Source organism: Cucurbita maxima, unplaced genomic scaffold (assembly GCF_002738345.1).
Source record: "Cucurbita maxima cultivar Rimu unplaced genomic scaffold, Cmax_1.0 Cma_Scf00013, whole genome shotgun sequence".
Lineage (NCBI taxonomy): Eukaryota > Viridiplantae > Streptophyta > Magnoliopsida > Cucurbitales > Cucurbitaceae > Cucurbita > Cucurbita maxima.
This window is the reverse complement of record NW_019272029.1, coordinates 297,655-313,305: the sequence shown is the minus strand read 5'-3', so window position 1 is coordinate 313,305 and position 15,651 is coordinate 297,655. Positions and strand designations below refer to the sequence as shown.

Sequence of the window (15,651 nt, the reverse complement as noted above, 5' to 3'; positions counted from 1 at the left end):
TATCTATCAACTAATCAGAGATAGACGTAATTAAATGTTTAGTTGTCTTGATAATTTTGGTAATTTGTAATTGTACATATAAAAAAAAAATTGTTGTAACGTGGTTTAAGTCGCTGCGGCTCTCAGCTCTCGCTCCATTTCGCGCTAACAAAACCAGGTGCTCCCGTGCCTGCCATCAGACGCTGTCAGACAAGAGCCGACTCTCTCATGAATTCTTTCACTGGTCTGTAAAATTCCTCCATTTTATTCTCCCTTTACCTCTCCTGCTTTGTCTCTACCACGGCGCTCATTTTTTCAAATGATTTTCTCCTCTTCCATCCCTCTTTCCCGCCTGCTAGATGAACTGCTTTCTTCTTCCATTTCTGTACCACATTTTTCCATTTTCTTGCTTCACTCAACGTGAACCTACTTCTCACTTAAACCCATTATGCATTTGTCTTTCAGCTCTCTCCCCTCTTGGAGTCTCGGACAACTTTCGGGTTTCGCGGGCCGAATGATCTTCGAGGTTTTGCTTCCTCATTTCTGTTTACTTGGTAAATTCTTCGCTTGCGATTCTTTTACTTGTTGGGCTTTAGGGTTTTAATTTCGATTGTAAGATTTCATCGGCAAATTTATGTTTCCTAGTTTAATAATGCGGTTTTTAGTCACATAACGGTAACGATCAAGATATTCCAGTTAATTTTGCATGCATTTTTGTATTTCATATTCTTTTACTGTCTGGTTGACCACAGCTGCTTTAGACTTGTTTTACCTTAGCCAAGATCACAGTGTATCTTTAGCTATTTGCCATTCTTCCTGAAATTTATTTACCGTAGCTGATTTAGACTTTTGAACATTACTATGATATCATGGCCGAGCTTTCCCTCTTTGATTATTTGGTGCCGGGATCCTTATGAAAAAAGTTTTAAATTGGTGGTCGCGTTGATCTGAAACTTTGAACCCATGACGAATGACCTCAAAAACGTATGCATTTTGCTGCTTGCTGTAGCCAAGTTTTGTTATAGAATTCCGTTTTTGTTGTGTTTATTCTATTTTATTATTTTTGAACAAAAAAGGTTTCTACTCTTTGTTACCTTAGAGTTGTTAGTTGGTATTCTTTTTTTTTTTGTTCTTAATTGCGAAAAGTTTCTTGTAGATGTGTTCACTCTCATGCTTTCAAGAAGCGTTTTGGATATTTGTTTCAATGTTTGAAAACAATGGATAACATGTCATACTGTTTTATTGAATAATCTTGTTACAGTATATTTAGTTCTTTGTCCATATATTGTTGTTCTGCCTGCACCAAGTCAAACATAGAGAAAATTTCAGCTTTCACTTGTAACGTTTGAGGTAGAATATAATTTTTCTTCTTGTTGAGAAACAGAAATAAGAATTTCATATACTGCAATGGAAACTTGCATTGCGCTTGATGTTTCAATATTGCAGATTGGCAGTTCTAGCAAATTTCCAGGAACTATCCGGAAGGAAATGTGAGTGATGCATGTGGGTAGGATGGAAGGAAACTTATAAATGCTCTACTGAAGGATGCAATAATTTTCTTTGTGTTCAAGGGCCTTGTTTGCTGTGTGTTTTCATGTTTCATACGGCGTAGCAGGCAAGTCTATGCTCTATGATCAGGGTGGTTCTTTACATTAATTCCTTCAGCTTAGAATGTGCAAATATGCTAACGTATTTGAAAAGTGCTTATAAGACGGGCCTCCCTGACAATCAAGTAAAAAGTCCTGATGTAATTCGAACAAATGTAGGCACCTTTGTCCTTTGGATCGGAATAAATATGGCACCAAATCCTCGGGTTTTGAAGGCTTTTCGTGCAATGAAGGATATTGGGATCAGTGAAGACAAGACAAAACCGGTCTTAAAGAAACTTCTGAAATTGTATGATAAGAACTGGGAACTTATTGAAGAAGAGAACTATAGAGTTCTTGCAGATTCTATATTTGACGAGGAAGATAGTAAGGTACATTCTCCCGCAACTCCTTTAATTGTATACTTTTCTCTTTATGCGTTGAGTTTATATTTCTCACATATGTATGCATCATCTTTCAGGCTATAGAGGAAAAGAAATGTCAGAATTCTCAAGTGCGTACTCGTTATCTTGCTTGATGTGAAGGTCTTATTTTGACACTCTTAGTTGTGCTGATACTTGCTGCCTTTGCTTTTGTTAACAATAGGTGGAAGATTTTGGGGAAGAGGTTCAGGCGCCTGATGAGCCAGAACGCCCTCTGAAAAGGTTGCGTTTAAGAGGCCAAGAAACCCAGGTGGATGGGATGGCTTTAAAAAAGCCCAAATTGGAAGAGGACGTGTTTCCTGAAACATGTCCCAAACAGCCGATGCAGTTAAGTGGGTCTAAGAGATCTGAAACTGATCCAAGTTCTTCTCGTCGTGTAGACAAAGGGAAGGAACCTGTATCACCACATGTGGTTGCAAGAGTGAAAAAATCCAGCTTAGAGAGACCATCTGCTGCTGTGCGTATTAAGGAACCAGGGGCTGAGTCAGGTGCCAAAAATTCCAGAGTGAGGGCATCTGGGGCTCAAGCACTACTCAAGCCTAAAGATGAGCCATTTACAGATGATACATTTACAAATGAGATGCCTATTGCTGCGATTCATCCAGGTCAATGGATACTTTCTTTCAATGAGTTTAGCATTATTTGGTTCAAAATTACAGTATAATGTTGTAGGGTAGAACAGAGTCTTTTTCTAATTTGAGTCAAGTATCGGTAACTGATAGTCCAATTAGAGTTTAATTGAAATTAAAATCCATTAAACTGCAATATGTGATAATCAAGGTTAAGAAGCTTTAAAATAAGGCATGGGTTTTAGAATATAAAAATTTTCCTTGCTGTTGCTGCTTATCTCAGGAAAGGGAGTAAAACATAAGTTAAATATTGGAATACCTAACTTTACGATGCATCATAGTTATTAATGCTCAAATCGAATTGGTTCAAGCCAAGCATTAGAATTCAACATTGAAGTTTAAACTGAAGACAGACATAGTTGTAACAAATGCAAGTTATGGAAATTGCAGCTATAAAAATAAAATTGTTAATTTTAAGGTATTATGTAAAGATAAAAGAACCAATTGCCTAAACGGTAAAATTTACTAGAAGTGAAAGAATTGAAAAAAAAAAAAACTATTGGAGTAAGACGATTGCTAAAAATGAATCAATATTTATCAATGTGAAACCCCTATAAGAATGAGGAGATCATTTTGCTAATGCAGGCAATCATGTAAAACGATAGTCTGTGGAATCTTCAACCTGCACGGTATTTCTAAATTCTAACCGCTGGATTGTTTTCCTTTGTGAAAATTTTAACAGATTCTTCAAGAAAAGAAGTTTATTCCATTGCAAATGATTCAGTTAGGAAGCCGGATGGCCAAGTTGCTCAAGTTGCTCAAGCATCACTTCCTTCAGACGGAAGTAACAAAGGTGATGGTACGGAGACCTCATGTAAGAAGATTACAGGCAGTGAGCTGGCAATTGTCACGGAAGAAGTACATCCTAACTTAGAGATTGCATCATCGCCCCTAGGAGAGGTAAAAATTTCTTTGAGCTGCGACTCCGCTTTTGGACGACCAGATTTCCATATGCCTAGTCGTGATGCAGTTATAAAATATATGGAGGAAAAATGTCTGCAGTCATATAAAATCATTGACCCCACGTTTTCTGTTATGAAACTGTTGAGTGACATGTGTGAGTGCTTCTTGGAATTGGGAACTGATTCTCCTGATGAACAACAGGAAGGGTCAATTAGTAGAATTCCACTTCTAGATGTAATGAAGAATTCAGATCCAATATATAATCCAGGGGATGTTGCCAATGAAGGAGATTTGAATCATCTACTCACTTCCGTGAACGAACCAGTCAGTCCTGTCTCTGATAGAGAATTTGCATCACAAGTTCCTAGTATCTTAGAGTCTTCAAGTGTTTCCAATGACCAGGCTATCCATGATGCCTCTCAAAGCAGCAAAGAAATGCCAAATGGCCATTCTGAAGATGTAGCCAGGAAGGAGCTTGATAATCTTGAGGCTGCAAATCCACACAATTTGATGGTTGTTTCACCGAGTCAACAGGCTACTGATGACTTAAGCTTCTCTCATGATGTGGATGATATAACCAAGGGAGAAGAAAGGGTTCAAATTCCTTGGGTGAATGAAATTAATAAAGAGCATCCACCATTCTTTTACTATATACCTCGCAGTCTAATTTTCCAAAGCGCTTTTGTAAATTTCTCTCTCTCTCTGATTGGTAATGATAATTGTTGCGAGTCTTGCTTTGGAAATTGCCTTACATCTTCTGTCCCTTGTGCTTGTGCACGGGATACTGGGGATAACTATGCATACACGCCAGAAGGTCTGGTTAAGGAAGATGTTTTGGAAGAGTGGATCTCTCTTGCTCGTGACTCTCAAGGAAACCACCAGTTCTATTGCAAGGAATGTCCTCTTGAAAGATCAAAGAATGATGATTGCTTAGAACCGTGCAAAGGGCACCTAGAGAGGAAGCTTATAAAAGAATGTTGGAGTAAATGTGGTTGCAGTAAGCATTGTGGCAATAGAGTGGTGCAGCGAGGAATAACTCGCAAGCTGCAGGTACAATTTAAATCACACCTTCTGCTCTCTCTCACTTTGGCTATAGCATATATTTGAAAACTATTTCTCTCTGTTTCAGGTATTTTTTACTTCGGAAGGAAAAGGATGGGGCCTTCGTACCCTTGAAGACCTACCTAAAGGCTCGTTTGTTTGTGAATATGCTGGAGAAATATTAACCATCTCAGAAATGTATCATAGAAAGGTGCAAAACACCAAAAATGGGCAGCATACTGACCCTGTATTATTAGATGCCTTTTGGAATAAAGATGAGCCTTTCAAGGAGGAAAAAGCTCTCTGCTTGGATGCCACAAACTTTGGAAATGTTGCCAGATTTATCAACCACAGGTATTTGATTAAACTGAGTAGAGTTTAAGCTTCCTTTAACCTCATACTTCCCCATTGTTGCCCACGTTTCTACTGTTTGATGCTTATTTTACTTTCTGTAACCTTTGCACCAAATTATTTTTGTATTTTTTTTTTATGGGAATAGTAACCTCTTTCCGCTCCTTTGCATTACTCATTATTCTTGAACTCATCGTTTTCCATTTTCATCTTTTCTTTGGCATTATTCTTGAAATCTCCCTCCCACCTTGGAATTGTAACACTTTGATGCGGGTTTGAAACATGAAACGATTGTTCCTGTTTGTGATGTTAATGTTTTTGGCTTCGATTATCTCCTTTCTAGCAATCAAGATACAAATTTGTTAGCTATGTATTGTGCTCTAGTATCACTAGATCAATAGCACAGGTTGGATGTGAACTGTGGTTATTCGCGTCCATTGGGAAGTTTTGTGACTATTTGGGTTCAAAAACATATTGCAGAAGGTATATGTGTGCATTGCAAATTCAGAAGTTTTCAGCATTTTATGCTGTATGAAGATTGCGTTAATGTCATGGCCTTTTAGTGGTAGGGATAAATAGTTGATACAAGGGTCTGATATATGGAAGTTCCATTTATGAAGAGTCATGGTGCAAAGCAGTAAAAGGCTTTGGAATCACTAAATTTTCATGGCTTAGAAACCTCTTGGAGTTACTCAGGTTGGGGTTTTAAATATCCCATGAATTTTCTGTCCACCAAATGATCTATGATTATATGTTTGGCCCTAGTTTAGAACCCGATGAACATTTTGAGGTCTGGATTTTAAAAGGAATCGTGTATATTTTATGGGTGCCAGAACAGAACATGAATCCTTCTCTTAGTGAAAATTGTATATCAGCTGGTTGAGTGAAAAAAGGTTTCCAGAAGTGCCGATACTGAGTTGAAACATATCTTTTAATCCTTTTCTTCTTTCTTTTTAGTAAACAATAGTTTTGCTATCCTAGTGTATGTATATTTGAAACTGTTGCTGTAACTTATGCAAAAACTTGCTAGGCAAGCGTTTGTACATTTACTGATCTAGTTGTCGGATAAGCTAATTTCTCTCTTTTCAAAATTTTAGATGCTTTGATGCAAACTTGGTTGATGCTGCAGTTGAGATAGAGACTCCGGACCATCATAATTATCATGTATTGACTCTCTCAAGTTTACTTTTCTTTATCATTTTTGTATACAGCCGTTCTTTCTCTCCCATAGCAATATCCTTTTTTTTTTTTGTTGGAACAAGAAACGAACTACCATAGTGATCATCTTATTCAGTTCCTTTCATTTTGCAGCTTGCCTTGTTCACTACAAGAAAAATAGATGCCATGGAAGAGCTAACTTGGGTCAGTGGACATTATTGTATATAAATGTGGTTTGGGTTATTTTGCATAAATTTTTATGACTTGGTCAACTTTTACCTGTCCTGTCCTTATAACTGAGGCCTTAAGTGGAAGACATCTCAATGAGAGATACCTCAGTGAGGTGATAAACCGCATCTTGGCTGCAAGAGTTTCCGCATTAGTTATATTTGTGATATCTCTCATTATGATGTGTTCTACTCAGGTTTGTGGAAACATTTGTATGCATGTTAGGTTTATAGATGGTAAAGCAATGAGGCAATAGAATGTGTCTTGGATGCAAGATTTTCTGCATGAGTTATAGGGTTCTTCCCATCGCTTTCATGGACTTTTTTTAAATTTTTTCTAAATTGTCAATGAAACAAGAAGGTACCAAGAAGATACGGCACATGGCAAAAATAACATACTACTAGATTCAGAAGCAAATGCCAATCAATTTGCTTGATCTAAAGAACTAAACAAGCCAAAAACCTTTACTAGAACTTATAATCACCGGAAAGACCTGGCAATACAAACCAAAACTGCACAACAGAGACACTTCGAAACTGAAGACTGCTTGCTGAAAGCTACACAATAAACAATAACCCTTGCTCCATAGAGAACTTTTGCCCGGATTTTTGAATGAGTTGAAGCAGCAAAAGAAAGGAAACTGCATGTATCATTAGTATAGCTTCATTAATAGCAACGATGCTAGAGTAGAACCACATCTTCAAATACCAGCAACAATTCCTAAAATCGAGATCTACAATTACTGAAGCAATTCCATAAGCTTTCCTTGCTTATATACAAACCAGCTAACTCCTAATACACAACCATTATCCATAGACGATAGACAATTGTAAACAACTACTCTGATTTTCTCCCTGCGGCAATAAAATTGGTGCAGCCGGTAGTATAGTCATTTCCTTTGAACTGTACGTCTTCCTTATGAATGATGAATGCAGTTTTGATTGTGACTAACTGGTGCTTAAAAGTGTTCTTTTAGAATTTTTATTACCTTGTAGTGTAATTCCTTGGACCGTTCAAAAGGCCGTTACTGATATTTTGCTTTACCTGTAGGATTATGGCATCGATTTTGATGACCTTGATCACCCTGTTAAGCCATTTCTCTGTCAATGTGGCAGCAAGTTCTGCAGAAACATGAAACGATCTTCTAGTAGGTTCTTAATTTTCTTTCCCAGCTTTTCCATTCTTGTCTTGATAGAATTGGCTCTCATCATTGTTTATTATTTCCATGTGAACCTTGCTTCTTAATATTTCCTGATCTCATCTATTTTCGTGAACATATTGAAACTTTTGTTCTGGAGTTAAAATTTATACTTCCCTACTTTTTCCATCATTTTGGAGAACTATAAACTAAAATAAATGTGATATAGTTCCTCCATAAAATCAATATAATTGTCGCATTCAGTAGTTTATCTTTTTTTGGTGCCAGTGTTCTGATGAATACATATCTCGATTAAAACGGATTGAACCAACTGATCTTCTTAAACACCAAAATTTTATGGGATCAATTATTGCTTAGATACACCATCAGATCAACCATTGTGGGAATGAAAACATTTAAAGATTTTATTGCTAAGCATGTTATGGGTTGATGATTGATGGTTTATCGATGCTTATTATGGTGATTTGCTAATGTATACTGCTGGAAGATCCAATATCGTGCAAGTTTATAGTTTGCCGCACAGTGTTGCCTTAAATGATGGAAATTTAGTAGGTCCGTGCACATTCACTGGGGTTCCCTCTTGCGCACGTTATCGTCTTGTGTCTCGTTTTTCTTTTGACACCTAATTTAATTTTGTTCCATTATTTGCTTTTGTTTTCGTACGATATCATTTAAGATCTCGCATGTATGTCCATGTATATGTGTGTGGCTGTTTTGTATGCGAATATACTTGAGCTTGCTTGTAGAGTTAAAGTTTCACACAAAATTTGCTCTACTAACATACTTGTTACGGGCTTTTGTTCTTATTTTACTTAGGATCTAAATCAGCATCAAGTATGAGATAAGTGGGATTACGGCGCCAGTTTCTGCCTTTTTATATCATGGCCTTGCAAGCTGAAGTCATTAAAAAAATATTGAAGCCACCACAATGAATTTGGTTCAGCTGACTAATGTCCAATTTAGTTCCAAGACGATGGTTCGGTTTGGGTAGTAAAGCAGAGGATCGGTTGCGGATTCACATTATGGCTTTTTTGTTGTAACATTATATGTATTATCACAATGATGTTCATAGATATTTGATATCTGGCCATGTTGTTTAGTGGTGTTGAAAGTTTTGAAGATTGTAGTTGATCTGATCAGGATCTGGTCGCTGTTTTTTTGGAAAGGGGAATGAAATTTTTGTTTCTTCTCTTGATATCCTGCCATGGCTGATATAATATGGGTACCCATGCAGAATGTATAAATAGGCAAATCCTGAAAAATATGGTATTTCGATTCTGTTAAAATTAGGGAAATTATTATGAAGTGAAAAAATAGTAGTTAATATGAGCATAACATTGTTAATAATAATGTTCTTTTGATTTTTTTTATTTATTTTGTTTCATATATTTATTTAGTTTACCTATTTGGATGATGAAAGTCTCGGACTAGAATGATCATGGGACTAGAATGATCATGGGTCTAAAATCAAAGAATAATACTGTCGAATATTTTCTCGGATCAGGAAATTGTAAAAATTGATTATTTTTAATAGAAAAAATCGGATTTCCATTGGACGGTAATGGTAACGATCGAGGTTCAGTAGTAACACCACTCGCTCCACTTCCAGTTCTTACAAAAGCGGGCGGCTTCCATTTTCCCGCCATTGATCGCTGCGAGACAAGAGCAGCCTTTCCTACCAATTCTTTCACTGGTTTGTAAAATTTCTCCATTTTGTTCTCCTGCTTTGTCTCTACCACGACGATCATTTTCAAATGATTTTCTCCTCCTCCCCCTCTCTATTTCCCGCCTGCTAGATGAACTGCTTTCTTCTCCCATTTCTGTACCACATTTTCCCATTTTATTGCTTCCCTACCAAACTTGAACCCACAGACTCACCTCAAATCATCCTGCACTTTATTTTTTCAGCTTTCTTCCCTCTTGCGGTATTGGACAACTTTCGGGTTTCGTGGGCCGAATCGATCTGTTTACTTGGCAAGTTCTTCGCCTGTAGTTCTTTTTCTTGTTGGGTTTTAGGGTTTTAATTTCTGTTTCCCAGTTTAATCGCGCGGTTTTTGGCATATACCCGTTATCTGATCAAGAAATTCCGGTTAATTTTGCATGCATTCTTGTATTTCATACTACTTTACTGTCTTGTTGACCATAGCTGATTTCTACTGGTTTTACCTTAGCCAAGAACGCATTGTTATTTTCGTTATCTCCTCAAGAACATAAATGTATGTTTTGCGATATTACATTTAGATGTGATAACTCCATATGCTAGCGTTTTGGATATTTGTTTTAATGTTTGAAAACAATGGGTAACATGTCATACTGTTACTTGATCTAAACTAAGTTCTACTGAATAATCTGGTACAGTATATTTAAATAGTTGTCCACCTGTTGTTGCTCTGCCTGCACCCAGTCAAACACAAAGAACACTAAAGTTTTGACTTGTAAAGTTTATGATGGAAAAGTAGAAAAGAATTTTCTTCTCATTGAGCAACAGAATAAGAATTTCATATATTGCAATGGAAACTTGCATTGCGCTTGATGTTTCAATATTGCAGATTGGCAGTTCTAGCAAATTTCCAAGAACTATCTGGCAGGAGATGTGATGCATACGGGTAGGATAGAAGGAAACTGATAAATGCTCTACTGAAGGACGCAATAACTTTTTTTGTGTTCAAGGGCCTTGTTTGCTGTGTGTTTTCATGTTTCATACGGCGTAGCAGGCAAGTCAATGCTCTATGATCAGCTTAGAAAGTGCAAATGGCAAGTGCTCATAAGATGGGACTCCCTGACAATCAAGTAAAAAGGTCTTGATGTAATTCTAACTAATGTAGGCACTTTTGTCCTTTGGATCGGAATAAATATGGCACCGAATCCTCGGGTTTTGAAGGCTTTTCATGCAATGAAGGATATTGGGATCAGTGAAGACAAGACAAAACCTGTCTTAAAGAAACTTCTGAAATTGTATGATAAGAACTGGGAACTTATTGAAGAAGAGAGCTATAGAGTTCTTGCGGATTCTATATTTGACGAGGAAGATAGTAAGGTACATTCTACGAAACTCCTTTAATTGTATCTCTTGCTCTTTATGCGTTGAGTTTATATTTCTCACATATGTATGCATCATCTTTCAGGCTATAGAGGAAAAGAAATGTCAGAATTCTCAAGTGCGTACTCATTATCCTGCTTGATGTGAAGGTCTTATTTTGACACTCTTAGTTGTGCTGATACTTGCTGCCTTTGCTTTTGTTAACAATAGGTGGAAGATTTTGGGGAAGAGGTTCAGGCGCCTGATGAGCCAGAACGCCCTCTGAAAAGGTTGCGCTTAAGAGGCCAAGAAACCCAGGTGGATGGGATGGCTTCAAAAAAGCCTAAATTGGAAGAGGACGTGTTTCCTGAAACATGTCCCAAACAGCAGATGCAGTTAAGTGGGTCTAAGAGATCTGAAACTGATCCAAGTTCTTCTCGTCGTGTAGACAAAGGGAAGGAACCTGTATCACCACATGTGGTTGCAAGAGTGAAAAAATCCAGCTTAGAGAGACCATCTGCTGCTGTGCGTATTAAGGAACCAGGGGCTGAGTCAGGTGCCAAAAATTCCAGAGTGAGGGCATCTGGGGCTCAAGCACTACTCAAGCCTAAAGATGAGCCATTTACAGATGATACATTTACAAATGAGATGCCTATTGCTGCGATTCATCCAGGTCAATGGATACTTTCTTTCAATGAGTTTAGCATTATTTGGTTCAAAATTACAGTATAATGTTGTTGGGTAGAACAGAGTTTTGTTCTAATTTGAGGCAAGCATTGGTAATTGCTAAAAATGAATCGACATTTACTTATATGAAGCCCCTACATGAATGAGAAGATCATTTTGCTAGTGAAGGCAATCATTTAAAAAGTGATATTCTGTGGAATCTTCAACCTGCACATTATTTCTAAATTCTAACTACTGGATTATTTTGTTTTGTTATAACTTGAACAGGTTCTTCAAGAAAAGAAGATTATTCCATTGCAAATGATTCAGTTAGGAAGCCGGATGGCCAAGTTGCTCAAGCATCACTTCCTTCAGACGGAAGTAACAAAGGCGATGATACGGAGACCTCATCATGTAAGAGGATAACAGGCAGTGAGCTGGCAACTGTCTCGGAAGAAGTACATCCTAACTTAGAGATTGCATCGTCGCCCCTAGGGGAGGTAAAAATTTCTTTGAGCTACAACTCCGCTTTTGGACGACCAGATTTCCATATGCCTAGTCGTGATGCAGTTATAAAATATATGGAGGAAAAATGTCTGCAGTCATATAGAATCATTGACCCCACGTTTTCTGTTATGAAACTTTTGAATGACATGTGTGAGTGCGTCTTGGAATTGGGAACTGATTCTCCTGATGAACAACAGGAAGGTTCAATTAGTAGGATTCCACCTCTAGATGTAATGGAGAATTCAGACCCAATGTATGTTCCAGGTGCTGTTGCCAATGAAGGAGATTTGAATCGTCAACCAGCCAGTACTGTCTCTGATAGAGAACTTGCACCACAAGTTCCTAGTATGTTAGAGTCTTCAAGTGTTTCCAATGACCAGGCTATCCATGATGCCTCTCAAAGCAGCAAAGGAATACCAAAAGGTCATTCTGAAGATGTAGCCGGGAAGGAGTTTGATAATCTAGAGGCTGCAAATCCGCACAATTTGGTGGTTGTTTCACAGAGTGAACAGGCTACTGATGACTTAAGCTTCTCCCATAATGTGGATGATATAACCAAGGGAGAAGAAAGGGTTCAAGTTCCTTGGGTGAATGAAATTAATAAAGAGCATCCACCATTCTTTCACTACATACCTAGCAGTCTAATTTTCCAAAGCGCTTTTGTAAATTTCTCTCTATCTCTGATTGGTAATGATAATTGTTGCGAGTCTTGCTTTGGAAATTGCCTTACATCTTCTGTCCCTTGTGCTTGTGCACGGGAAACTGGGGATATGTATGCATACACACCTGAAGGTCTTGTTAAGGAAGATTTTTTGGAAGAGTGGATCTCTCTTGCTCGTGACTCTCAAGGAAGCCACCAGTTCTATTGCAAGGAATGTCCTCTTGAAAGATCAAAGAATGATGATTGCTTAGAACCGTGCAAAGGGCACCTAGAGAGGAGGCTTATAAAAGAATGTTGGAGTAAATGTGGTTGCAGTAAGAATTGCGGCAATAGAGTGGTGCAGCGAGGAATAACTTGCAAGTTGCAGGTACAGTTTAATTCGTACCTTCCTCTCTCAAATCCCCTCTCTCAATTCCTCTCTCAAGTTGCAGGTACGGTTTAATTCGCAGCAAGGAAAAACTTGACATGTACTTATTTGATAACTCGAGGAGTTTCTAACTGCTTTTATGCTTTCAATTTTCCCTCCACTTTCCACATCTGCCTGCATGTAGAATCAGACCATAAACATAACTTTGGCTATTGCATATGTTTGAAAACTCTCTCTCTCTATTTCAGGTATTTCTTACTTCAGAAGGAAATGGATGGGGCCTTCGAACCCTTGAAGACCTACCTAAAGGCTCTTTTATTTGTGAATATGTTGGAGAAATATTAACTATCTCAGAGATGTGTCATAGAAAGGCGCAAAGCACCAAAAATGGGGAGCATACCGACCCAGTATTATTGGATGCTTTTTGGAATAAAGAAGGACCTTTCCAAGAGGAAAAAGCACTCTGCTTGGATGCAACGAACTTCGGGAATGTAGCTAGATTTATCAACCACAGGTATTTGGTTAAACTTCATAGAGTTTAAGCATCCTTTATCTCATACTTTCCACCTTGTTGCCCACGTTTCTATTTGCTGCTGATGTTACTTTCCATACCCTTTGTACTAGGTTCGTTTTGAAATTTTTATGGCAACTGCAACTTCTTTTTTCTTTTGAAATAATCATTTTCTATTTTCATTTTTCTTTGTCATTACTCTTGAAATCCCCCTTTAATCATTGGAATTTTAACACTGTGATGAGGGTTTGGAAGTTGAAAAGATTGTTCCTGTTTCTAATCTTGTTGATATTGGCTTCGATAAACTCCTTTCTAGTATTCAAGATACAATTAGTTGGCTATATATTGTGCTCTAATATCACTAGATCAATAGCACAGGTCGGATGTGAACTGTGGTTGTTGGCGTCCATTTATTAGGACAATCTAATTTCTGTTTCTCTTCAAATTTATTAGATGCTTTGATGCAAACTTGGTTGATGCTGCAGTTGAGATAGAGACTCCGGATCATCATAGTTATCATGTATTGACTCTCGCAAGTTTTTCCTTTTCTTAATTGTTTTTGTATACAGCCGTTCTTCCTCTACAATAGTGATCATCTTTTTCTCTTTCTGAACAAGAAACGAACTACCATAGTGATCGTCTTATTCAGTTCCTTTCCTTTTTGCAGCTTGCCTTATTCACTACAAGAAAAATAGACGCCATGGAAGAGCTAACTTGGGTCAGTGGGTATTGTTAATGTATAATTGTGGTTTGGGTTTATTTGTTTGCATAAATTTTTATGTCTTGGTCAACTTTTATGAGGCCTTAAGTGGAAGATATCATAATGAGAGATACCTCAGGGAGGTGATAAATTGTACTTGGCTGCAAATGTTTCATCATTAGTTATATTGTGATATCTCTCATTATGATGTGTTCTACTCAGGTTTATGGGCCCATTTTGTATGCATATCAGGTTTATATGCAACGAGGCAATTAACTGTATGTCTTCCTTATGAATGATGATGCAGTTTTGGTCGTGACTAAATGGTTTTTAAAGTGTTCTTTTAGAATTTTTATCACCTTGTGATGTAATTCCTTGGAATGTTCAAAAGGCCGTTACTGAAATTTTGCTTTACCTGTAGGATTATGGCATCGATTTTGATGTTAAGCCATTTCTCTGTCAATGTGGCAGCAAATTCTGCAGAAACATGAAACGATCTTCTAGTAGGTTCTTACTTTTCTCTCCCAGCTTTTCCACTCCTATCTTGATAGAATTCGCTCTCATCCTTGTTTATTATTGAATCTTTTTTGTTCTTGAGTTAAATTTTTACTTTCCCAACTTTTTCCATCACTTTGTGGAGACTATAAACTAAAATAAATGTGATATAGTTCCTCCATAATTCAAGATGTTTTTGTACAATATCATTCAAGATCTCCCATGCAAGTCCGTGTCTGTGTAGTTGATACATATGCAAATATACTTTATCTAAGCCGATTGACGCTTCCCAGTTTTGCTTGTAGAGTTGTGGTTTCACACTAAGTTTGCTGTACTAACTTATTACGTGTTCTTGTTCTTAACTTAGGATCTAAATCAGCCTCAAGTACAAGATGAAGTGGGATTGATGGCGCCAGTTTCAGTTTTTGATATCATGGCCTTGCAGGTAGAAGTTACTAGGAAATACTGAAACCCCCACAATGAATTTGGTTCATCTGTCTACTGACCAATTTAGTCTCGTAGTTTCGAAGATGCTCGGTCGGTTTGGGTAGTGAAGCTGAGGATCGATTGCAGATTCAAACTATGGTTTTGTTTGCTGTTAGTTTGTACGTATTACCACTATGATGTTCATAGATGTTAGATATCTGAGCATGGTTCCTAGTGGTGGTGAAAGTTTTGAAGATTGTAGTGATTTCTAGTGGGAAAGCGGAATGAAGTTTTTTGTTTCCTCTCTTGATATCCTGGAATGGCTACTATGGATACCAAAGCAAAACGTACATAAAAGAAAATCCTGAAAGAAAAAAAAAATAGTTATTTTTTGTTGTTAATATTGCATTTTTTTGTTAATTTTTATTAAAATATATTTTCGACAAACTTATTATCATAGTATTGTTTTATTCCAGTTGGGCAATGTTGTTGAATAAAAATATTATTTGTTTAATTTTTTTTTATAAAATTTAAATAAATAAATATAATAACTCTCAACTATTCTAAAAAATTTATAGCTTATTTAGATTGAATTTATTATTTAATTTATTTAATAAGAATGGGTTGGGTTTAAAAATCATTTCCACCCAGTCTTAACCCATAAACACCCTTATAATAATAATTATTATTATTATTTATGGGAAGTGTTTTAAATCACTATTTTTCTTTTTTTAAAAAATAATTATTCGTTATATTGCAAGAATTCTATTTTTTTCCAGTAGTGACTATTTTGACGTCATAATGATAGAAGGGCATTTATGC

The 15,651-nt window shown here is 37.0% G+C and overlaps 1 protein-coding gene across 16 annotated transcripts; it reads left to right on the top strand.

Moving 5' to 3' along the window:
• Positions 1-111: 111 nt before the first annotated feature.
• Positions 112-15,230, top strand: LOC111488058 (histone-lysine N-methyltransferase SUVR4-like). 16 transcript variants are annotated; one of them, XM_023135668.1, is made up of 13 exons: positions 113-223; positions 445-533; positions 10,027-10,191; positions 10,303-10,514; positions 10,603-10,635; positions 10,728-11,169; positions 11,451-11,662; positions 11,867-12,697; positions 12,946-13,211; positions 13,662-13,728; positions 13,876-13,926; positions 14,330-14,415; positions 14,783-15,230. In XM_023135668.1, the coding sequence occupies exons 4-13, from the start codon at positions 10,332-10,334 to the stop codon at positions 14,808-14,810; spliced, it is 2,199 nt and encodes a 732-aa protein (XP_022991436.1). In that variant the 5' UTR covers positions 113-223; positions 445-533; positions 10,027-10,191; positions 10,303-10,331; the 3' UTR covers positions 14,811-15,230. The 16 variants fall into 16 exon arrangements, with proteins under 16 accessions (XP_022991433.1, XP_022991431.1, XP_022991432.1 ...); XM_023135666.1 differs by lacking the exons at positions 10,027-10,191; positions 10,303-10,514; positions 10,603-10,635; ... (6 more) ...; positions 14,330-14,415; positions 14,783-15,230 and adding exons at positions 1,426-1,594; positions 1,746-1,957; positions 2,047-2,079; ... (6 more) ...; positions 7,369-7,465; positions 8,294-8,667 and having other exon boundaries at positions 120-223; XM_023135656.1 differs by lacking the exons at positions 10,027-10,191; positions 10,303-10,514; positions 10,603-10,635; ... (6 more) ...; positions 14,330-14,415; positions 14,783-15,230 and adding exons at positions 1,426-1,594; positions 1,746-1,957; positions 2,047-2,079; ... (6 more) ...; positions 8,294-8,353; positions 8,384-8,667 and having other exon boundaries at positions 120-223.
• Positions 15,231-15,651: the final 421 nt, after the last annotated feature.